We start from the raw sequence: 25,601 nt of genomic DNA, 5'->3' as shown, positions 1-25,601 counted from the left end.
ATTATGTACTTAGCTTAGATGATCAAAAGTACATATTCTGAGAATAATATATTCATATATTTTACATTATGACATTATTAATACTCATCAATGCACGTTGTAGTGATGGAAGCTCATTTGAACAACCTTATTAAGTTAACTTTTGTATCTTAATCTTAATTTGAAGTGACTGCTGTTGTCTAATATGTACAGTGGACTAAAAGCATTACACAGTTGGAATCAAGTACTTCAATAAATGTACTTAGTTACTTTCCACCACTCTCTGTCCACAAACAAAGACTAATTACTGGACTTTTACTTTACAGTATATCTGTTGATCTTTACTGACCTGAGTTCCTTTCACTGCCCTAAAAGCTGCATTTAGAACTGGTTCATGTGGCTTTGCACTTATTTTAAAGGTCCCCTACTATACAAAATCCTCTTCTTCATGTCTCTTCTACATCAACATGTGTCCCCTCTTCTCCATGTCTCTTCTACATCAACATGTGTGCCCTCTTCTCCATGTCTCTTCTACATCAACATGTGTCCACTCTTCTTCATGTCTCTTCTACATCAACATGTGTCCCCTCTTCTTCATGTCTCTTCTACATCAACATGTGTCCCCTCTTCTTCATGTCTCTTCTACATCAACATGTGTCCCCTCTTCTTCATGTCTCTTCTACATCAACATGTGTCCCCTCTTCTTCATGTCTCTTCTACATCAACATGTGTCCCCTCTTCTCCATGTCTCTTCTACATCAACATGTGTGCCCTCTTCTCCATGTCTCTTCTACATCAACATGTGTCCCCTCTTCTTCATGTCTCTTCTACATCAACATGTGTCCCCTCTTCTTCATGTCTCTTCTACATCAACATGTGTCCCCTCTTCTTCATGTCTCTTCTACATCAACATGTGTCCCCTCTTCTTCATGTCTCTTCTACATCAACATGTGTCCCCTCTTCTTCATGTCTCTTCTACATCAACATGTGTCCCCTCTTCTTCATGTCTCTTCTACATCAACATGTGTCCCCTCTTCTTCATGTCTCCTCTACATCAACATGTGTCCCCTCTTCTTCATGTCTCTTCTACATCAACATGTGTCCCCTCTTCTCCATGTCTCTTCTACATCAACATGTGTCCCCTCTTCTTCATGTCTCTTCTACATCAACATGTGTCCCCTCTGTGGAAAGAGACTCTGAAAGTTTCAGGAACAAAGATTCTCTCTCTTTTTGATCCATTTCTATAAAAACCTGTCTGAAAATGAGCTGATCAGATTTTGGCCACTTTATGATGTCATAACGATGATTTGTCTTGTGTAACCATTAGCCAATCAGCAACCAAGGTAACCCCCCCCCCCCCCCCTTATCACCTGAATCTCCTCCTAGAGCACCATTGAGTTCTTTGTAACCAAATGTCTCTCAGAGGGGCGTGGGGAGGGGCTCCTTATTTTCATCTAAAGTAACAGACAGAGAATCAGCACTTTGGAAACAGGGCTGAAACAGAGGGGATTATGGGTAATGCTGCAATGATCTGTTTGGTGTTTCAGCCAATCAGAGACAGGCTCTGTATATATCTGAGACCTGTGATATATTGATGAAACACAGTATGATAGGAGACCTTTAAGTCACTACTGTTGTCGAATAAGTACAGTGGACTAGTAGACTAGAAGCATTAAACAGTTTCATTCAAATACTTTAATAAATAGTTACTTTCAACCACTGTCCACAAAGAAAGACTAATTACTGGACTTTTTCCCCGGCTGGTCCCAGCTCAGCGGGCTGGGGCAGGATGTGGCTCGGATGTGGGAGATGGCCATCCAGCATGCTTTGATGCCTGCTGTTTCTATGGGAATTTCCCACAACTCTCACCGCAGCGGACACAGTAAGACACCTTTCAATCGTATTTTTGAAGTTACTACTGTTGTCAAATAAGTACAGTGGGCTAATCTGTCCTTTACCATTAAACCGTCTCAAAGTCAACGTTGGGCGAACTTGCTTTGTTGACTTCACCACCTTCAAAACACGTGCAAAAGCTCAACCTTCAATCTGCCTTTTAATGTGTGATTGTTATTTTTTTGCTCGATTTTAATTTATTTATTTAATGTCCTTTTTTACTACCTCTGTAAAAGCGCTTACAAAATACATTTATTATTATTATTGATTTATTTGGTGGGGTCCAAAAACTGAGTATAGGTCAGGCTAAGCCATGAACTAGTTTTAGTCCTCCGTGTCGCAAATTAATTGTCGCAATTGAATATTTCTCACTGCAGTCATACGAAGAATAAACTATAAAGTGAATTGCTTTGCTGAGGACACCCAGCTCTTTATATCTGCTGATCTTTACTGACCTGAGACCCTTTCACTGCCCTCAAAACTGCATCTGCATTTATTAAATGTTAATGTGGCTGTATATGTTTTACACTATAAACAAGGAACATTTGCATAGATTTAGAATCAATCACCACGATTAATGCCCCAGCTTCCACCCCAGCTTCCGCCCCAGCTTCCGCCCCAGCTTCCACCCCAGCTTCCACCCCAGCTTCCACCCCACCACCACCCCAGCTTCCACCCCAGCTTCCACCCCAGCTTCCACCCCAGCTTCCACCCCAGCTTCCACCCCACCACCACCCCAGCTTCCACCCCAGCTTCCACCCCAGCTTCCACCCCACCACCAACCCAGCTTCCACCCCAGCTTCCACCCCACCACCAACCCAGCTTCCACCCCAGCTTCCACCCCAGCTTCCACCCCAGCCTCCACCCCAGCTTCCACCCCAGCTCCACCCCAGCCTCCACCCCAGCTTCCACCCCAGCTCCACCCCAGCTCCACCCCAGCTTCCACCCCCCAGCTTCCACCCCAGCTTCCACCCCACCACCACCCCAGCTTCCACCCCAGCTTCCACCCAGCTTCCACCCCAGCTTCCACCCCAGCTTCCACCCCAGCTCCACCCCAGCTCCACCCCAGCTCCACCCCAGCTTCCACCCCCCAGCTTCCACCCCAGCTTCCACCTGTAGGCTCGGGGGATAGTTATCTAATCATCACTCAATGTTCTTTGTAAATCTGTGGAGTGATGAGGCCCGAGCCTAGACGCCAAACTCAAACTATAAGCTGCTTCTAATAAACATATTAAGAACACGTGAGTTGTCTGACTGAAAGGAAGTCAATCTTGCTGTAAATCCAAACTATTATATTTTAAATGTTATTGAAGATCCTGAAGTTTAAAATCGAATCAAGTTTTGTTCTTATACACAGGGTTAAAGCTCCAAATGGTTTTGAGGTAAAATAATATGTCAAGTTCAGTGTTCATTTATTCTCCGAAGAACCTCGTAAAGCTTCAATTGAGAGCTTTAGTCCAACCTTTAATGTACGTATAACAATAAGAAATGGGAAAATTGCACGTGAAGACGTTAAATCCACGGTTCTGTCTTCTTTAAAATGAGCACAGGACATGCATTTCTTTCTTTAACGCCAGCCGTCAGCAGAGCAGAGAATCTCTTTGAAATCAAATTGCTCGAATGTAAATGTAAATGTAATTCTGCCGTTATTATCCTGCCTTTTGAAAGGAGACATTTTCAGCTCAGGTATTAATGTTCTCTGAGTTCTCCTCAGGGCCGTTGACACCCACACGAAATCCATCAGAGATATTTCAGAGCTTCTCTGACGTCAAGCTACTCATGACTAACACTTCAGTTTGGACTCGATGACTCCTCTGACTCTGTGCTCACCTGAGAGAACAGAGAAATAATACTGTGTCTAAATAAAACCTCCAGAAGGCCAAATGCTAAAGATGTATAAAACGTATAATGCTTTGAAAGATTAAACCTTAACAGAAGCCAATGGAAACTAAAGTTTACTGCAGTGAGAGTTGCCACAGGTCGTTGTACTTTGACAATAAAGGTATATTCTATTCAAAAGTATCTCTGTAAAAGTTGAGTTGTGCTATCTTTTAAAAGTTGCACGTCCTCTGGAGTCGAACTCTCATCGATTACCTGTGGTTTTAATATATCTATATTTCTTTATAACAATGATTCACTCTTTCTTTGTTTGTGTGTCATCAACAGAGGAGATCTCCATCAGTATTTCTGTCTCCAACTGCCAGATCCAGGAGAATGTGGTAAGAACAACACACACACACACACACACACACACACACACACACACACACACACACACACACACACACACACACACACACACACACACACACACACACACACACACACACACACACACACACACACACACACACACACACACACACACACACACACACAGAAGCTGATCAGGTGATCTGAGGCACAGGAAGTGAAACTGAAGACAATCCAGGTGCATTGTGGGAAATGTAGTGTCTGGCGTTTCTGACACACACACACACACACACACACACACACACACACACACACACACACACACACACACACACACACACACACACACACACACACACATGCATCCAAGCACACACACATACACACATACCATGTATACATTACATGGGGACATTACATTGACTTACATGCATTTCCTGGAGACTTATCCTAACCTTAACCATAACCAACACATGCCTAACCCTAAACAAGTCTTCACCCTAAAATTAATGATTCCCCTTAGGTCCCCCATTTAGGTCCCCACAAGTATAGTAATGCTAGGCCGCACGCACGCACGCACGCACGCACGCACGCACGCACGCACGCACGCACGCACGCACACACACACACACACACACACACACACACACACACACACACACACACACACACACACACACACACACAAAGGTATAATGATGGAGACCACATCCAAGATGACCCTACAGCCCGTGCAGACTGGAGTCCAATGAGGCACTTGTCCCAGTACATTGAGTACAGGTCTTTGAAGATCTGGAAAGATTCATCAAAAACCAAACTAGTTTTTTAGTGACCAAATAAACAGCAATGTTCAGATCAATTACTTATTTATGTTTTAAATAAAGGTGAATGTATTATTGCATTAATATCACTCTATAACCATCATACTTAGTCTATCTGTTAATTGTGGCTGTCTTTTCAAACTAAAATGGTCTTGACCGCCTCTACAGTGGACATACTGTAACATTTAAAAATGTAATTAAAAAAGTCTAAATTGCAAGATGTTTTTCTAACCCTAAATAGGTAGGAAATATTTTTCGTACTTCTCTGGGCATGGATATTTACCACATACCTGAAATTAAGTCTTATCCGGCCCATGGATGTATAATAAGAACTGGATACAGCGTTGGAGGCGGGGTCTCATTCTTTCCTATGAGAGCTGCTCTTTGGCGCATGAGGACAAAATAGCCTGAGAATTTCGAGAGCAAAACGTCACAAATTACCCATCATGCGCAGTTTGTTTCCCCTTAAGCCCCGCCCACTTCCGGCTCAGTAAAATAAATGAAGAACGAAAATAAATCTGGATTCAGCTTTTAGTGCATTTTACAACTTTAAGGACCTAATGATTCTAATAAGGGCTACAATAGCTGGGTAGTTTATTTAGGTAAAAATAATTATCCGCGGATTTACAGACGTGTCCTTCCCCATGTAAGTCAATGGAAGTATTTCTGGTCCCAGTGACGTCACGGACTGATACGGAAATTGTAGTACCGCCGTTTGGCCACTATAAATATTTCCCTGAGTCCGGAGCATTTCCTGGGGGCTTGGTCTGGCCCCATTCGACTGCCCGTCCAGAAATCAAGAGCTAAATATATCACGCTTAGGCCGGAGGCTGAGCAAAGTGACTAGAACGCGACCACACACTTGTTTTTTATTATATCGGCTATCAGGTGAAATCAGTACATGGGCTACGCATGTAAAATCAGGATGAAAAATACGCCGGCTTATGCCACAATACGATACGATACGATAATACTTTAATGGTCAGATCAAGTCGTTTTTTAAGAAGAGGCAGGTAAAATAATATGTTCTTCTCCCTGCTCCTTTCCACCATGCATTATAAAAAAGTCTGAACTCTGAGATTTTCAAATAATAAAAAAATTCAAATGTTCTCAATATTCCGACTTTCTTTTCTCACTCTTTAGATCTGTAACTATTAAAGGTTTCCAGCTTTAGATGCACTCGTAGGTTCCCACTCCTGGAATGTGCAGTGTACATGTTTTATTTAAAATAACTGCCATGTGTGGAATAAACAAAATAAATAAAAATTGTAGGACTAAGACTAAATAAATAATGGCAGACAGAACGAACACTGCATTAAACACATTTACATGATACAGATGTTCATGAGGCTCGAGTGTCTGCACACTGTTTTCATGCAAATGAAAGCGCAGAGAACACAGAGTCCCATTTTCATGCAGACGTGCACCTTCGTCTCCAAGGTGAGCACGTCGTCTTCGAGCACCTCAAATGGAGATTACTGTGATTACTCACTCAGCCAAACGGTTTCCATGGTGACGGATCGGTAATTAGGCAGCGCTGCTCGGGGGAAGTGGGGAGGAGGAGGTTTATAATATTGTATTTCTGTCCTCATTGCCTCGAGGTGTGATATTAGGCTGTCAGCTAACGGGGGAGAAAAAGCAAGACGTGATTGCAGACAAGGAGAAAATATTTAGCAGTTTTGGTGTCAAAGCTGTGGCAGATCCCTGACGCCATGTTGTTACACTCAGTGGGCAAAAGCTGCTCTTAAAAACTCCTCCATCAGGTGAGGAACTGATGCAATACATCGTCTCTGTTGAACCCACTTTCTGTTGCTAGGTGATTTACAGATGTTTTGAGAAAAAATTCCGAATATTGAGAAAAAAGTTGGAATATTGAGAACAAAGTCGGAATATTGAGGAAAAAAATCGGAATATTGAGGAAAAAGTTGGAATATTGAGAAAAAAGTTGGAATATTGAGAACAAAGTTGGAATATTGAGAACAAAGTTGGAATATTGAGAAAAAAGTTGGAATATTGAGAACAAAGTTGGAATATTGAGAACAAAGTTGGAATATTGAGAACAAAGTTGGAATATTGAGAACAAAGTCGGAATATTGAGGAAAAAATCGGAATATTGAGAAAAAATCTTAAATATTGAGGAAAAAAGTTGGAATATTGAGAACAAAGTTGGAATATTGAGAACAAAGTCGGAATATTGAGAACAAAGTTGGAATATTGAGAACAAAGTTGGAATATTGAGAAAAAAGTTGGAATATTGAGAACAAAGTTGGAATATTGAGAACAAAGTTGGAATATTGAGAACAAAGTTGGAATATTGAGAACAAAGTCGGAATATTGAGGAAAAAATCGGAATATTGAGAAAAAATCTTAAATATTGAGGAAAAAAATCGGAATAGGCCTATTGAGAACAAAGTTGGAATATTTAGAAAAAAGCCGGAATATTGAGAACAAAGTTGGAATATTGAGAACAAAGTTGGAATATTGAGAAAAAAGCCGGAATATTGAGAAAAAAGCCGGAATATTGAGAACAAAGTTGGAATATTGAGAAAAAAGCCGGAATATTGAGAACAAAGTTGGAATATTGAGAAAAAAGCCGGAATATTGAGGAAAAAAATCGGAATATTGAGAAAAAAGTCGGAATATTGAGAACAAAGTTGGAATATTGAGAACAAAGTTGGAATATTGAGAAAAAAGGCGGAATATTGAGAACAAAGTTGGAATATTGAGAAAAAAGCCGGAATATTGAGAACAAAGTTGGAATATTGAGAACAAAGTCGGTATATTGAAAAAAAATCGGAATATTAAGGAAAAAATCGGAATATTGAGAAAAAATCGGAATATTGAGGAAAAAAATCGGAATATTGAGAAAAAAGTCGGAATATTGAGAACAAAGTCGAAATATTGAGAACAAAGTTGGAATATTGAGAAAAAAGCTGGAATATTGAGAACAAAAGCCGGAATATTGAGAAGAAAGTCAGAATATTGAGAAGAAAGCTGGAATATTGAGAACAAAGCTGGAATATTGAGAAGAAAGCTGGAATATTGAGAACAAAGCTGGAATATTGAGAACAAAGCCGGAATATTGAGAACAAAGCCGGAATATTGAGAAGAAAGTCAGAATATTGAGAAGAAAGCTGGAATATTGAGAACAAAAGCCGGAATATTGAGAAGAAAGTCAGAATATTGGAACGAATTCTGAGAAAACAAAGAGTTTTGGTGTCAACGCTGTGGCAGAACGCTGACTGCTCTTAAAAAGTCCTCCATCAGGTGAGGAACTGATGACATTCATAGTTTCTGTTGAACCCACTTTCTGGCTCTCGTTCCTCTTTGTCAGCTTCCATCAAAATAACTTCCCAGCTTTCATAACTATTAAAGATTTCAAGCTTTAGATGCACTCGTAGGTTCCCACTCATAGAATGTACATTTCACCAAGTACTGCTTTAGCACTATTGAGAAAAAAAGTCTGAATGTTGACAAAAAAAGTCGGAATATTCAGAAAAAAAGTTGGAGTATTGAGAAACAAATCTGTATATTGTGAAAAAAAGAATGAATTCTCAGGATAAAAAAAGTCGGAATATTCAGAAAGAAATTGGGAATATTGAAAAGAAGTCGGAATTCTGAGAAATGTATGTCATATTGAAAAAAAGTCGTAATATTGAGGAAAAAAATTGGGAATATTGAAAAAATTGGGAATTTGAGAAAAAGTCAGAATTCTGAGAAAAAATATGTAATATTGAGAAAATAATCTATATACAGGACTGTCTCAGAAAATTAGAATATTGTGATAAAGTTCTTTATTTTCTGTAATGCAATTAAAAAAACAAAAATGTCATACATTCTGGATTCATTACAAATCAACTGAAATATTGCAAGCCTTTTATTATTTTAATATTGCTGATTATGGCATACAGCTTAAGAAAACTCAAATATCATATCTCTAAATATTAGAATATCATGAAAAAGTATACTAGTAGGGTTTCAACGAATCACTTGAATCGTCTAATTAACTCGAAACACCTGCAAGGGTTTCCTGAGCCTTGAAAAACACTCAGCTTGGTTCAGTAAACTAAATCACAAGTATGGGGAAGACTGCTGATCTGACTGCTGTCCAGAGGACCGTCATTGACACCCTCCATCAGGAGGGTAAGACACAAAAAGAAATTTCTCAAAGAGCAAGCTGTTCACAGAGTGCAGTTTCAAAGCACATCCACAAAAAGTCTGTTGGAAGGGGGAAATGTGGCAGGAAATGCTGCACAACCAAGAGAGATGACCGCAGCCTTAACAGCATTGTGAAGAAGAGTCGCTTCCAGAATTTGGGGGAGCTTCAAAGACAGTGGACTGAAGCTGGAGTCCAGGTATCAAAAGTCACTGTTCACAGACGTGTCCGGGAAATGGGCTACAATAGCCGTATTCCCATGGTCAAGCCACTTCTGAACTCAAGACAACGGAAGAGGCGTCTGACTTGGGCTAAGGAAAAGAAGCACTGGACAGTTGCACAGTGGTCCAAAGTCCTCTTTTCAGACGAAAGCAAGTTTTGTATTTCATTTGGAAGTCAAGGCGCCAGAGTCTGGAGAAAGGCTGGAGAGGAGCAAAATCCAAGTTGCTTGAAATCCAGTGTGAAGTTCCAACAGTCAGCGATGGTTTGGGGAGCCATGTCAGCTGCTGGTGTTGGTCCACTGTGTTTCATCAAGCCCAGAGTAAATGCAGCTGTGTACCAAGAGATTTTAGAGCACTACATGCTTCCGTCTGCTGAAAAGCTCTATGGAGATGAGGAATTCATTTTCCAGCATGATCTGGCACCTGCCCACAGTGCCAAAACCACCAGTAACTGGTGTACTGACCATGGCATTACTGTCCTCGATTGGCCTGCAAATTCCCCTGACCTGAACCCCATAGAGAATATGTGGGGTATTGTGAAGAAGAAGCTGAAAGACACCAGACCCAACAATGCTAATGAGCTAAAGGCCGCTATTGAAGCATCCTGGGCATCCATAACACCTCAGCAATGCCACAGGCTGATTGCCTCCATGCCACGCCGCATTGATGCAGTAATCCGTGCAAAAGGATTCCCAACCAAGTACTGAGTGCATTAATGGACATTTTCAAATGTTTGATTGTGTTTTGCTGTTATAAATCTTTTTTTTTTACTTGGTCTGAGGAACTATTCTAATTTTTTGAGATAGGATATTTGAGTTTTCTTAAGCTGTATGCCATAATCAGCAATATTAAAATAATAAAAGGCTTGCAATATTTCAGTTGATTTGTAATGAATCCAGAATGTATGACATTTTTGTTTTTTTAATTGCATTACAGAAAATAAAGAACTTTATCACAATATTCTAATTTTCTGAGACAGTCCTGTATTGTGAAAAAAAGACTGAATTCTCAGGACAAAAAAAGTCGGAATATTGAGAAAGAAATTGGGAATATTGAGAAAAAGTCGGAATTCTGAGAAATAAATTAATAATATTGAGAAAAAAAGTCAGAATATTGAAAAATAATTCCGAAATTTTTTTCATGTCTAGATTTGTTTCCACATTTGTGTCGCCAATTTTCCAAATAGCTTCAATTAAAAAAAAATCAGGAACCCATCTAGAGGTTGCAACGTCTCCTTCAGGGATCTGAGAGATGTATTTTATGAGCATTCATTTTACTCTTCACTTCGACTATGTTGGATATCTGATGTGAAGCCACGCCCACATTTTCTCTCTTATTTTAGGATATCAACTCTGTGTACCAGATCTTCCCTGACGAGGTTCTTGGCTCAGGACAGTTTGGCATCGTCTATGGAGGTAAAATCTTTACAAGATAATACGTTTCAAATGAGATACCTGCTTTTGACAAATATAAGAAGTATAATGTTGAGAAGTCTCGTTTAGAAAATAAAGCTCAAGATTTACAAGAAAATTAAATTTGTGAATTGGTAGAAAAGCCATTATTATCATCTTCACTCTGAATTTCATATTTCTTTCTAGGTATTAGGAGAATAAGGTTACCGTATTTGGAAGCAGTTAACTCTGAATTGTTCCTCTTGATTAAATTGTCACAACATAATAGGTTATGTGTATATATGTATAACACTAATGCAGATTTTCATTTGTTTTTACGCAGGGAAAAACAGGAAGTCCGGTCGAGACGTCGCCATCAAGATTATCGACAAACTCCGTTTCCCCACGAAACAGGAGAGCCAGCTGAGGAACGAGGTGGCCATCCTGCAGGTACACACACACACACACACACACACACACACACACACACACACACACACACACACACACACACACACACACACACACACACAGCAGTGCTGTTAGCAGTGAATGAGACTTCCTGTCGTGAACGCCTTCATTACCGTGGCAACACTGTAGGGGTGTGATATCCTGTAATTTCTCCAGTGCTGCTCAACCTGCAGAAGCTGCTGCTGACACACACACACACACACACACACACACACACACACACACACACACACACACACACACACACACACACACACAGAACACACTGCTCACTTCACTTCTCAAGAAAGAGTGGTGGGAACATTATGATTTCCATCAGATTGTAATGCACTTCAATTTCAATTATTTTAACATAATATGGCATATGAGTAAAACACTTAATATAATCAAGAAGTATTTGCAGGTTGTTATACTTTATGAGAAGAAATCAATGTTTTTCTGATTGTCTTTATCACGACTGATTGATAATTACCATTATCCATTTATCAAAAAATGAATGGTCGTGATAAGGAGGATTTATTGTGGCTCCAGAACATTTCGTGAATGAAGGGAAACAAAAGCGATAGAGAAAAGTCAATCAAATAAAAGACTCATAATTATGTAAATAATAATGACGGTAAATCAAAAGCCAGCAGTCCGGTTTATTTAGGTCACAAGTTACAAGCAACTTCATCCTCAGAGAAGTTCTGCCCCCTGAACACAGCTAACAGTCACACTATGGTAGAGAGAATAGCCAACTGGTCCCACCCTTAAATGATCTTCGTCATCATCTAAACATCCCCATCATTAAACCATCAGCCCCCCCTGTCCTTTAATCATTTGCAAATCCACCTTTTACACTTCCTTTGCCCTCCAGAAATGTAAATCCTTAACATGTGTCTCTGATAAACACCTACAAGACTAAAACTAAAGTTTAACAGAGTAAAAGGCAATCAGAGTTTAAGACTATGTTTTAAATGATTATATGATAATTTGACACGACATCAAGCAAGCAGCAAAGCATTTAGAACAGGGGTGTCCAAACTACGGCCCAGGGGTCAAATGCGGGGTCAACTTATTCACATAACAATCTTGAAATACACCCTTCATATTTCTCCTTATTATAATCAATCTGAAGCTTCTGTTTTAATGAATGAGCTGCCAACACTCACGAGCATCATGTACCTACATTTGATTGATTTTGCTAACTTATAACTGAACTTATGATGCTCTCTAGTGAGCGGCCCAGCCCTTCGTATGTTTTTCTGTACGTGGCGCTCTGTGAAAAAGGTTTGGACACCCCTGGCTTAGATGAAGATAGCTCCTCCCCCCTCTCCTCTCTCTGTAGAGTTTGCACCACCCCGGCGTGGTGAACCTGGACTGCATGTTTGAGACTCCGGAGAGAGTGTTTGTCGTCATGGAGAAGCTCCACGGAGACATGCTGGAGATGATCCTTTCCAGTGAGAAGGGACGGCTGCCGGAGAGGATCACCAAGTTCATGGTCACTCAGGTACAGGGATCACCAAGTGGCGGATTTAGGATTGTAGGAGACCAGGGGCTTAGCCACAATTTTGAAATTGTTGTTGAGTGGGGCCCCCGGGCAGTGAACTGTGGACTCGCCGGAGCCTCGCAGCGGGGGTAGTACGCAGGCTACTGTCTCGCAGCTGCTGCCTCTCTGTTGGACTCCGGTACTGCACATTACTGACGAGACGTTTCTCAGTGAAACATTCGGGGCTTTTCAGAACACATCCGGGGCTTGAGCCCAAGTAGCGCCCCCCCCTAGCGCCGCCACTGGTTGTGTCCCTGGGAAAGACACTTCACCCCAAATTGCTCCTGTGGGGATTGCCCACAGTATTGAATGTATGTAAATTGCTTCGGATAAAAGCGTCTAACATGTAATGTAAAAATATGTCGGATTATTGACAGAAAATGTTGAGAAAAAAGTCTGAAATCTTTATGAGAAAAAACTAAAGAATATTGAGAAAAAAAGTCAGAAATTGATCTTCTATCTAGAACAAGAGAAAAACCCATAGCTTCACTTTTTTTTACTTCAATACAATTATTTGATTTATGAAGTTGCTAGTTGATTTACAGATTCTGATTATGTAAATATGTACGGGAGAAAAAAAGGGCCAATTTTTGTTTTGAGAAAAAAGTCAGAATATCGGGGAACATTTTTTGAAAATTGAGAAAAACAGTCTTAATATCTATATGAGGAAAGCATTTGGAGTATTGAAAGGAAAAAAAGTAGAAAAGTCTAAAATCTTTATGAGGAAAAAATTTGAATATTGAGAAAAATAGTCTGATTCACAGATTCTGATTATGTAAATAATTCTGAGAAAACTGTCGGAATATTGAAAGGAAAACATTTTTTTATGATCAGATTAAAGTCGAAATATTGAGAGACAAATATTGGAAAAGTGAGAAGAAAGTCTGAAATCTTTATAATAAAAAAATGTGGAATATTGAGGAAAAAGTTGAAATTCTGAGAGAAAAGTCTGAATATTGAGAACAAATTATGATTATCGAGAGAAAAAATTTAATATTGAGGAAAAAGTCAGAATTCTGAGAAAAAAGTCTGAAATATTTTTGATAAAATGTTTGGAAAATTGATATTTTATCTAGAACAAGAGAAAACCCAGATCTTCCCCAGCCCTTAGGCGATATTCAGCATCCAGTTGGCCCTTAGTTGAGCCAACTAGCGTTTCCCTTAAGCCCCGCCTCCAATCCTCTCCCTCACAACAGCGTCAAATGAACGGAGAGGCGAATTATTAATTGTTGAGTAATCCTGAAACGGTGACCCTTTTTTTATTTCAACTTCAGATCCTGGTGGCTCTGCGTCATCTTCACTTCAAGAACATCGTCCACTGTGATCTGAAACCTGAAAACGTCCTTCTGGCTTCTGCAGATGCATTTCCACAGGTACTGTGTGTGTGTGTGTGTGTGTGTGTGTGTGTGTGTGTGTGTGTGTGTGTGTGTGTGTGTGTGTGTGTGTGTGTGTGTGTGTGTGTGTGTGTGTGTGTGTGTGTGTGTGTGTGTGTGTGTGTGTGTGTGTGTGTGTGTGTGTGTGTGTGTGTGTGTGTGTGTGTGTGTGTGTGTGTGTGTGTGTGTGTGTGTGTGTGTGTGTGTGTGTGTGTGTGTGTGTGTGTGTGTGTGTGTGTGTGTGTGTGTGTGTGTGTGTGTGTGTGTGTGTGTGTGTGTGTGTGTGTGTGTGTGTGTGTGTGTGTGTGTGTTATAATTCATTCATACAAACCTTTCTAACTTGTTGTACAGACGTCTTTAAGTTTGGGATATTTTATGAAATGCATATAAGCAAGATATGGACGGTTTAAAGGCTCAGCACAAACAGGTTTGAACTGAAAAGCCAAACTCAAAATGAGGAGATCCCTAAGGCAGCTGCCCATTGGATGATCCGGGGAGGAACTTGAATGGAAGTGTGTCAGTACATTTTCCACTGGTCTGATTGTGAAGTGGGAAAAGGGGCCGCAGAATGAAATGGTTATATGATTGGGAGAACATTACAGGTATGTAGGGCAGGTGAGAGTGCTAGGAGACACAAAGAACATACATGACAGCAGAGGCTAGAAGTAGTGGAGTACAAATACTCTGTTCCTGTACTTCAGTACATGTTTCTGGTATCAGTACTTTACTCCACTACCTAAACATCCTTTACTTCTACTTGAGTAAAGGATGTGTGTACTTTTGCCATCTCTGTATGACAGGAGAAGAAACTTGATGTGAAATATGGAGTCTACTGACAAAAACTCCACACTTACATTTCAAACGTTTTAAAAAACCACTGAAAGGTACGGAGCTGAAACAGCAATACAAAAATGTACCAGAAAAAGGTTAAGAGCTGTTTCGAACCATGCTGCCTTATATTCGGAGGTGACACAAAGAGAGGGACCAAACCTACGTCTATAAGTCTACGGTGTATGAATGCATGTAGAGGGCCGAGGTGCAACAGGCAGGAACACAAAAGCAGACGCAGACAGTCCATTAGCTTTCAGTCCAAGTTTTCCCCTCTCCAGAAAAAGCTGTTGGTGTCAGACAGACTGTTATCTGTTGTGATGATGCAACACACTTTACTTTCTGTGTTTCATCACCAAACTTGCTACTCCGAATGATCAGGAAACAAACCAAATGTCTCGAAGAGGTAGTGTGAAAACAAAGAGGAACCCAAAGATCTACTTGAAGGGTGTATTTTTAGCAACAGCTAACTCACAAAAAGAAAAAAGATAAGAGTTCATATGTGCCAATTATTGTTAACGATCCAATTAGCAACAGTTGGATATCAGAAATTACGTCAAGGACCAAATCATCTCACACCTAGCCAATTAATACATTTTAAAGTTAATAAAAAGCTAAACCATCTTAAGATTGGATTCAAAAATGTCATTTTGGCCAAATATGTTTTTCATATGCTGCTCTCAACAAGGACTACTTATTTCCATGTGTGCAGGTATTTGTTTATAGAGCCAACAACATGTCAGCTAAACCGTGAGCTTTAAAGATAAGTAGACATTATAAAACTAAAGAACTGTAATCCTTAGCCGCGTTCACACCGGAGTAGTTTTCCCACTTTAGTTCCGATATAGTTCCGAAATGTCGCGTTCACACCAAAAAGAGCCGGAACTAAAATGAGTTCATGAGAACCTTTTTACCCCCTTTTTCTTCCCTGCTAGAGAGCAGGGAATCTCATGCGGCTCTCTTGTGAGAAAAGAGCTATATTTCTGATTGGCTGGGCGGATTGCAAACCACGCCCCGTAAAACTCAAAAAAAGTGTTGTGAAGCCACCATTTTATTAGCATTATTAGCATTAGCATTAGCATTAGCATTATTAGCATTAGCATTAGCCCAGCGCAGAAACGCTGAGAGACTAACTTATGGCAACACAAAATAAAACATGGGAGCGGTGGAGATGAGGAGATGTCGGCGTTCTGGAGATTTACTCGGAAGGCTTCAGTAGAAGCTGCTGGGAGTCCCAGCAGCTTCTACTGAAGCCACTCCCCAACCCAGGGGACTTCCGGCCGGGGACTCCATGTGGCAGTATACACCGTGAAGTTGTTTGCGGCCTGCCAGTAAACCCAAAGCAGAAGAAGAAGAAATGACGTCAGCGGCTTCATTTGCCTAATCCACCCCCAGGATCTTATTCCGGTGTGAACGCGATCTGTACTTAGTTCATCAGAACTAAAGAGTTCTGATGAACTAAGTTCTCATGAACCTTTGTGGGAAAAGTACTGCGGTGTGAATGCACCTCTTGGTAAGGTAAACAGATAGAATGCGTATTAGATATTGTGAAAGTCTTATAGGAGCATCATACTCCAACATGTTGGGCTAGACCTTTCTGGTTAACGATCCAATTAGCAACAGTTGAAACATCAGACATTACGTCAATGACCAAATCATCTCACACCTAGCCACATGATACTTTTTCTTGCATTTAAAGTGTTTAAGCTAAAAATGTTGGGCCACACCCGAACAAATTGACACAGTCTCTAAACTGATTAACGCAATAAAGATCGACTATTGATCCACAAAACAACGCAACATGTTAGCATTGTTTTTTTATGTTTTCCATGTTTTAGGTAAAGCTGTGTGATTTTGGCTTTGCAAGGATTATCGGTGAAAAGTCGTTCAGGCGTTCGGTGGTCGGCACGCCGGCGTACCTCGCCCCGGAGGTCCTGAGGAACAAAGGATACAACCGCTCCCTGGACATGTGGTCGGTCGGAGTCATCATCTACGTCAGGTAGGACACAAACAGGATTTCCCTTCTTTTACATCAGGTCTAAAACCACGGGACTCAGGGACAGTTTCACCCCAACAGGCCATAAGACTAATAAACACATGAACTTTTATGGCGGGCCGTGGTGTTAATAAGCCCACATTTTATAACAAATCTACGTTGATAAGAAAAAAGCTCAATAACTTATTTACATAACATATATTTCACATGTTTCCATATTTCTCTGCTTTGGCAGTCTCAGTGGGACGTTCCCTTTCAACGAAGATGAAGATATCAACGATCAGATCCAGAACGCTGGCTTCATGTACCCTCCTCACCCGTGGAATAAAGTCTCCCAGGAAGGTATTTCACATTTAAGACCAAACAGCTGACAAGTGGATCTTAAATTCAGTCCAGTTACTTTTGGTACTTTAACTATATGTTGATGATAATACTTTTCTACTTTTACTTGGGTAACAGAATGCAGGAATTTTACTATAACAGAGTATTCCTATACTCTGGTACTTCTATTTTTACTGAAGTACAAGATCTGAGTACTTCTACTTTTACTCAATATCTGAGTAATTCTACTTTACTCAAGATCCGAGTACTTCTACTTTTACTCAAGTATAAGATCTGAGTACTTCTACTTTTACTCAAGTACCAGATCTGAGTACTTCTACTTTTACTCAAGTACCAGATCCGAGTACTTCTACTTTTACTCAAGTACCAAGTCTGAGTACTTCTACTTTTACTCAAGTACAAGATCTGAGTACATCTACTTTTACTGAAGTACAAGATCTGAGTACTTCTACTTTCACTCAAGTACCAGATCTGAGTACTTCTACTTGTAGTCAAGTACAATATCTGAGTACTTCTACTTGTAGTCAAGTACCAGATCTGAGTACTTCTACTTTTACTCAAGTACCAGATCTGAGTACTTCTACTTTTAGTCAAGTACCAGATCCGAGTACTTCTACTTTTACTCAAGTACAAGAGCTGAGTACTTCTACTTTACTCAAGTACCAGATCTGAGTACTTCTACTTTTACTCAAGTCAAAGATCTGAGTACTTCTACTTTACTCAAGATCTGAGTACTTCTACTTTTACTCAAGTACCAGATTTGAGTACTTCTACTTTTACTCAAGTCCAAGATCTGAGTACTTCTACTTTACTCAAGATCTGAGTACTTCTACTTTTACTCAAGTACCAGATCTGAGTACTTCTACTTGTACTCAAGATCTGAGTACTTCTACTTTTACTCAAGTACCAGATCTGAGTACTTCTACTTTTACTCAAGTCCAAGATCTGAGTACTTCTACTTTACTCAAAGTTACTCTGAGTACTTCTACTTCTACTCAAGAACAAGATCTGAGTACTTCTACTTGTACTCAAGTACCAGATCTGAGTACTTCTACTTTACTCAGGTACCAGATCTGAGTACTTCTACTTGTACTCAAGTACCAGATCTGAGTACTTCTACTTGTACTCAAGATCTGAGTACTTTTCCCACCTCAAAAACAAAAAAAGAACCTTTTGGAAAGATGAAACTATAAACTGCGTCTTCCCAAGTTGACGTTTTCAAGCAGATAACTCTGGTACATTGTGTTTCTGTGAAAACACACATGGAGTTGCTGCATAGGGTTATTTTGTATTAAAACCATACATCGGCCTTCCTCTACCAGCACAAATACATAGTGTTAAACCTTCCTTTCTGCCATGTAACGCTTTGTTCCACCTCTCTGTGATTTGGTGCTTATTCCTCATCTTCTATCTTCAGGTTATTATTTCCTCCTCCTTCAGGTTTCCTCTGAAGTCTCTCTGGTGTTTCGTGACTCATTCTGTTTTCGTCATTGTCTATAAATGTTGTCTGGAATGGCCCCGTTGACTACGAGACAGATTTAAATCCGCCTGACTCACTCTCCTCGGCTCGTTTCTCCCGAAGTGCCGTTAACCTTTCGTCCACCTCCTCATCCCACTATAGCAACTTCAGAATAAACGTTGAAAGAAAGACGTTTCCTGTGAATAAATGTCAGAGGATAAACTCTTTGTGCGTCAACAAATCTGCATTTTCAAAGATCGCTCAGAGAGAAGACACTTTAAATGGATCCTGTCACAGAACTCATGTTTCCTTCTGCCCACAAACACGACTCGTAACAGGAAGTTTCATAATGGGAACACTTGGATAAAGAAGTCTGGTTTATGATCACAATGCTGCAAAGATATGATCATAGACGGAATATTATCACAAAAAGATGTAACATGAGGCAGTTTGGGCAGAGAATAGAATAGTCCGTCAATTATGTTGTTTTTATCCAAGTTTATGATTCAATATACTGAGTAGAACATTTTGAATCTAATGCTCAACACTTGATTGCATTAAACCACATGACTCTAACCGATTGAATGGTCTTTCGTGCTTTTAGGTGGGACAAAGTCCTCTTTATAAACGGTGGTGTTCTGCATGACGAGCTCAACAATGGTTGAACCAAACTGAGATTTGAAAAGGCAGAAAGAGACCAGAATCCTTTTGAGCAATGGTTTAATAAGAATAGCTTAAATCACCAGTGAGAGAAATTGTGTTCAGATTCAAACAGGAAGTGGTTTCGGTTTCAGCGTCAAACTGGAATTAATACACAATATGTAGCGTTAGGAAAAATCTATTTTTCAAACCTCAATAATGACTGAACATGAGTTTAGAGTTAGCATTGTTGGACCTGGAGAAACACAGATAAACTTGAGATAAGATAAGACTTTATTTATCCCGAAGGAAATGGTTGTACCAGAGTTACAAAGATGCAATAATAATACAACTGTACACGAACAGTGCAGTAAAAAGAGCAATTAAATAACTACAAGAAACATAGACGTCAAATAATTAGAATTTTTAAAAAAAACTGACAAGCAGACAGGAGTTGGATAGCCTGACAAGTTAATCATGTTTTAATGCAAAAACTAGAAAAGTAACTAAAGCTGTGGATGGAGAACAAATAAATGATGTCCCTTGTAAATGTTTTGGAGTAAAAGTGTCAAGTTTGACATTAATTGGAAATACTCAAGTAAATAATTGTACTTGAATTAATCTGCTTAATTACTTTCCAACAATACAAAATGCATCAGTAAACATTTTTTATAATCCCCATGAAATCTGAGTCTGAAAGCCGTCCCTCGACCGCTGCTTTAGTATTATTGGTTGGTCATGTGACTTCTCTGAAAAGAGTAATTCATTGTCTTCATGTCTTTCATTTTTGTAACGCACTTTGATTTGCCTTGTGTTCCAAGGTGGTGAATTAATAAACTTGCCTTGCCTTGCCTAATGAGAGAGGGGAGAAATATCTGAGAGAAACACCCCTTGAGAAGCGGTGGGTACTTTTTGGGAAAGAGAGTTTCAGAGAGTTCCAGGGCGCATTCACACCAGCCTTGTATAGTCCGGTTGAATCGAACCCTGGTGCGTTTAGCCGCTTGGTTCGTTCGGGTCGGTGTGAACGCAGTCCGAGACCTCTGAAGTGAACTAAACAACCGGACTCTGGTCCGCCTCAAAGAGGTGGTCTCGGACCGCTTGCTGGTGAACTCTGGAGCGGTTCATCGCTGGTGTGAACGCAGTCCGCACCAAAACATAGGAAGCGTAGTATTTACGAGTCACAAGAACGCGGATGTCTTCCAAATCTTTAGCGAAAGAGTGAAGCAGAATGAAGTGTTGAACAGTGTAAAGTAGAAATTCTCCATCAGCTACATAAAAGTAAGAACACCTGTCGTCGGTGAAACGCCCTCCTGACTGCAGAACGTCTCTCATTATATGTGTTATAATGTTTTTTAACGGACGTTGTCTGATTATATAATCATATGCGCGGGCCGCTAGTGTCTGTTGATCTCCAGATTAACAGCAGCATGAGAATAACCTGCCGATGCTCCATGGCGGAGGCTCCGGTAGAAATTGCCGGGATTTGCGTTTTTAACCCCTTAATGTCTGACCAATGGTTGAACAGCATTTCCGTGCACATGACTTGTGTTTAAAGTTTATAGTCCGTTTGAGTTTTGCCATGTGAACGCAAATCGAACCTTCTGAAAAATTGAACAATGTAACAAACTGTGGTCTGGTGCGCACCACAGAAGCGGACTATAGGTATGAATGAGACCTAAGAGAGTTCCAGAGAGTTCCAGAGAGTTCCAGAGAGTTCCAGAGAGTTTCAGAGAGTTATAGAGAGTTTCAGAGAGTTATAGAGAGTTCCAGAGAGTTTCAGAGAGTTCTAGAGAGTTCTAGAAAGTTCCAGAGAGTTTCAGAGAGTTTCAGAGAGTTCTAGAGAGTTCCAGAGAGTTCCAGAGAGTTCCAGAGAGTTTCAGAGAGTTCTAGAGAGTTCTAGAAAGTTCCAGAGAGTTTCAGAGAGTTTCAGAGAGTTCTAGAGAGTTCCAGAGAGTTTCAGAGAGTTCTAGAGAGTTCTAGAGAGTTCCAGAGAGTTTCAGAGAGTTTCAGAGAGTTCTAGAGAGTTCCAGAGAGTTCCAGAGAGTTCTAGAGAGTTCCAGAGAGTTTCAGAGAGTTCTAGAGAGTTCCAGAGAGTTTCAGAAAGTTTCAGAGAGTTCTAGAGAGTTCCAGAGAGTTTCAGAGAGTTCTAGAGAGTTCTAGAAAGTTCCAGAGAGTTTCAGAGAGTTTCAGAGAGTTCTAGAGAGTTCCAGAGAGTTCCAGAGAGTTCCAGAGAGTTCCAGAGAGTTCTAGAGAGTTCTAGAAAGTTCCAGAGAGTTTCAGAGAGTTTCAGAGAGTTCTAGAGAGTTCCAGAGAGTTTCAGAGAGTTTCAGAGAGTTCTAGAGAGTTTCAGAGAGTTCTAGAGAGTTCCAGAGAGTTTCAGAGAGTTTCAGAGAGTTCCAGAGAGTTCCAGAGGGTTTCAGAGAGTTCTAGAGAGTTCCAGAGAGTTTCAGAGAGTTCTAGAGAGTTCTAGAAAGTTCCAGAGAGTTTCAGAGAGTTCTAGAGAGTTCCAGAGAGTTTCAGAGAGTTCCAGAGAGTTCCAGAGAGTTTCAGAGAGTTCCAGAGAGTTCCAGAGAGTTTCAGAGAGTTATAGAGAGTTCCAGAGAGTTCCAGAGAGTTCCAGAGAGTTTCAGAGAGTTCCAGAGAGTTATAGAGAGTTATAGAGAGTTATAGAGAGTTCCAGAGAGTTTCAGAGAGTTCCAGAGAGTTCCAGAGAGTTCCAGAGAGTTCCAGAGAGTTCCAGAGAGTTATAGAGAGTTATAGAGAGTTCCAGAGAGTTTCAGAGAGTTCCAGAGAGTTATAGAGAGTTATAGAGAGTTATAGAGAGTTTCAGAGAGTTCTAGAGAGTTTCAGAGAGTTCCAGAGAGTTTCAGAGAGTTATAGAGAGTTTCATAGAGTTTCAGAGAGTTCTAGAGAGTTTCAGAGAGTTTCCGAGAGTTTCCGAGAGTTCAGGAGAGTTCTAGAGAGTTTCAGAGAGTTCCAGAGAGTTTCAGAGAGTTCCAGAGAGTTCTAGAGAGTTCCAGAGAGTTTCAGAGAGTTCCAGAGAGTTCTAGAGAGTTCCAGAGAGTTTCAGAGAGTTCCAGAGAGTTATAGAGAGTTCTAGAGAGTTTTAGAGAGTTTCCGAGAGTTTCCGAGAGTTCAGGAGAGTTCTAGAGAGTTCCAGAGAGTTTCAGAGAGTTCCAGAGAGTTCTAGAGAGTTCCAGAGAGTTTCAGAGAGTTCTAGAGAGTTTCATAGAGTTTCAGAGAGTTCTAGAGAGTTCCAGAGAGTTCCAGAGAGTTTCAGAGAGTTCCAGAGAGTTCTAGAGAGTTCCAGAGAGTTTCAGAGAGTTCTAGAGAGTTTCAGAGAGTTCTAGAGAGTTTCAGAGAGTTCCAGAGAGTTTCAGAGAGTTCCAGAGAGTTCTAGAGAGTTCCAGAGAGTTTCAGAGAGTTCTAGAGAGTTTCAGAGAGTTTCAGAGAGTTCTAGAGAGTTCCAGAGAGTTCTAGAGAGTTCCAGAGAGTTTCAGAGAGTTCTAGAGAGTTTCAGAGAGTTTCAGAGAGTTCTAGAGAGTTTCAGAGAGTTCCAGAGAGTTCTAGAGAGTTTCAGAGAGTTTCACAGAGTTCCAGAGAGTTCTAGAGAGTTCCAGAGAGTTTCAGAGAGTTCTAGAGAGTTTCAGAGAGTTCTAGAGAGTTTCAGAGAGTTTCAGAGAGTTTCAGAGAGTTCTAGAGAGTTCTAGAGAGTTTTATAGGGTTTCAGAGAGTTTTAGACGGACAGATGGGGTTTTTTTCATGAGCAGCTCCATTCATGTGCATAATGGCAGAAGATGGAGGCCCCGTAGGCCTGAGGGGCCCCGAGACCCCGAGCTGTTCAGACCGCTGACCCTGAAACAATGTTAACATCATGTTAGCTTTGCTCATTAGCCCCGAACGGCCCCTCGCAGCGTGAGCCCCGAACCCACATCCTCCTCCTCCACCTCCCCCTCCTCATCCTCCCCCTCCTCCTCCTCCTCCTCCTCGCCCCCCCCCCCTCCTCCTCCTCCTCCTCCTCCTCTTCTTCTTCTACTTCTTTCTTCCATTCTTTCTCATCCTAAAAAACTGTTTTTTTAACTGCAAAGTTCCTAAACTTCCCTTTCTTCTTTGCTTCTCCTTCCCTTCCTCCTTCTTCTTCTTCTTCTTCTTCTTCTTCTTCTTCTTCTTCTTCTTCTTCTTCTTCTTCTTCTCTGTTGCTCATTCTTTCACTTTGTTTGTTGCACACATTGTTTCATCTCTTCTTCTGTACTTCTCATACTTCTTCCCTCCATCCTAAAAACTTAACGGCAAAGTTCCTAAACATCCCTTCCTTCTTTGCTTCTCCTCGTCCTCTAATTTGTATTCTCTCTGCTCTTCCTCCTTCTTTCCTCCATTCTTTCTCTTCCTTAAAACGTTGGTGTGCTCTCCCTCCTGTGTCCTTGTCCTCTCCTGTCACCTATGACCCCTTGTATACACCCGGTGCAGCCAAACCCCGCCACCAAGTGTTCAAAATTGTTCCTTTGTCCTGAAAGTTTGAGCCTCCTCATTAAACTTTCTGTACAAAAGGTAGATGAACTTCCAGGGTCCATAAAGACGTACGTTTGCAAACTTTGTCCCCTTTTTTTAACCGAAAAGTTCCTAAACTTCCCTTCCGTCTTTGCTTCTCCTCTTCCTCCTTTCCTCATCCTCCTTTCCTCCTCCTTCATAAGGCCTAACTTTTTTTTTTTTTTGTAATTTTTTTTTTTGAGTCAGGCACAATGAGTTTATACAGACGATATATATATTTTTTTTTTTCCTTTCCCCCCCTCCCGGTCCTAGCTAGTAAATTAAATAACTAACTAAATAAATAGATACATGTATAGGTAACAGTAAAGAAATGTAGAAGATAATATTAAAAGAAAATTAATAGATAAGGAAATAAAGAATAGTAACATTAATACATGTACCCATATACTCGCATATGTATACCCACATATACACATACATGTGTGTACATACCCACACACATGTACACATACACCTCGTACGTACATACATACATGTATACAAAGACAGAAAAAAAAAAATACAAAAAAAAAATTAAAAAATAAATAAATAAAAAACGGATAAAAAGAGACACAATATAAAAGGCCTAACTTTTAAACAATCTATACCAGAAAAGTAAATGTTTGGAGTCAGTTTGATTGATTTAATTGTTGGATTTTCCTCCTCCTCCTTCTCCACTTCAACTCGGCGTTTTCTCACTTCTTCTTACGTGCTTCTTTTCTATTCTTTTTTGCAGCGATTGACCTGATTAACAACCTTCTGCAGGTGAAGATGAGGAAGAGGTACAGTGTGGACAAGACCCTCAGTCACCCCTGGTTACAGGTAGGACTTTGATTTCATATTAGTTTATTCATATGTTTATTATGTGAAAAGGAAGGAAAAAACCACAGAGAGAGATATATGAAAACTGTCCATTGCCCCAGTATCACGATGAAAGAACAAATGAGACGAAGCTAAATCAGCTAACTCAATGGTAAGAACTATATATTTGTGTTTGTACTACATTTAAGGAAACAGGAAGTGTTACAGAAAAGATAAGCGATGTGACAGTAGACTAAGGCCTAACTTTAAACTATTTAACATTTTTGGAGTCATTTTGATTTGTTTGATTTTTGCAGTTTTTATAAAGTTTTGTCTGAATGTGTTCTTATGATTGAAGTCCAAATGAACCAAACTTCTTGAGCGTCTGTTCTTTCCTGGCTTTGAAAACAGAGTTTGAGGTTTCGATTTTTCCTCGCCCAACACAACACCACCTCGTATCACAGGACTGATCGTCCATACTTGGGTCACATGATCACATCTGAGCTATCTGTTTTTTTTTAGAAAGACAATTCCCTGAATGTGCTGATACAGGAAAGCATTATGGTTCATCCTCTCATACATCAAACCAAAACATTGGACAGATGGATGGATGAGTTCACACTGCAAACATTAACACATTTTAAATCAAAAAGACACATATCCAGAAATGTAAATGTCACAGAAGATACAGAAAAGACTTAGTATATAATATAATATGTAATAATATGAAGTTACTTGTTTGATCAGTTTGCCTTTTGTCAATATGTTTGCCCCAAATCTCCTTTCCTTAAATCAAGGGTCTAAGGATGGAGGTTGGTGTATATATTGTATTTAGTTATTTACATCTGTGATTTTGTCTATTCTACAGTATTGCAATACTACCTGGTACACATTTTTGTCCACAGCTTTAAAATTCAAAACTGCTCTACCTGTTAAAAATCTGCTCAAAGATTTCATCAAACATTAAAGCAAAACATTGGACA

The 25,601-nt window shown here is 40.2% G+C and overlaps 1 protein-coding gene across 2 annotated transcripts in view; it reads left to right on the top strand.

The window, feature by feature from the left end:
• Positions 1-25,601, top strand: part of prkd1 (protein kinase D1) — a 65,117-nt gene that overhangs the window by 26,073 nt on the left and 13,443 nt on the right. For both annotated transcript variants that reach the window (XM_079691444.1, XM_079691445.1), the window contains exons 11-19: positions 1,750-1,861; positions 4,039-4,091; positions 10,606-10,678; positions 10,998-11,104; positions 12,453-12,614; positions 13,928-14,026; positions 16,693-16,853; positions 17,086-17,192; positions 24,554-24,639. In XM_079691444.1, the coding sequence (XP_079547570.1) occupies positions 1,750-1,861; positions 4,039-4,091; positions 10,606-10,678; positions 10,998-11,104; positions 12,453-12,614; positions 13,928-14,026; positions 16,693-16,853; positions 17,086-17,192; positions 24,554-24,639 (960 nt within the window). The remainder of the gene's footprint in view (positions 1-1,749; positions 1,862-4,038; positions 4,092-10,605; positions 10,679-10,997; positions 11,105-12,452; positions 12,615-13,927; positions 14,027-16,692; positions 16,854-17,085; positions 17,193-24,553; positions 24,640-25,601) is intronic.

The sequence above is a fragment of the Notothenia rossii genome (assembly GCF_949606895.1).
Source record: "Notothenia rossii genome assembly, chromosome: 7".
NCBI classification, from domain to species: domain Eukaryota; kingdom Metazoa; phylum Chordata; class Actinopteri; order Perciformes; family Nototheniidae; genus Notothenia; species Notothenia rossii.
Note: the sequence above shows the minus strand (reverse complement) of the source record. Positions and strands in the feature narration are given on the sequence as shown.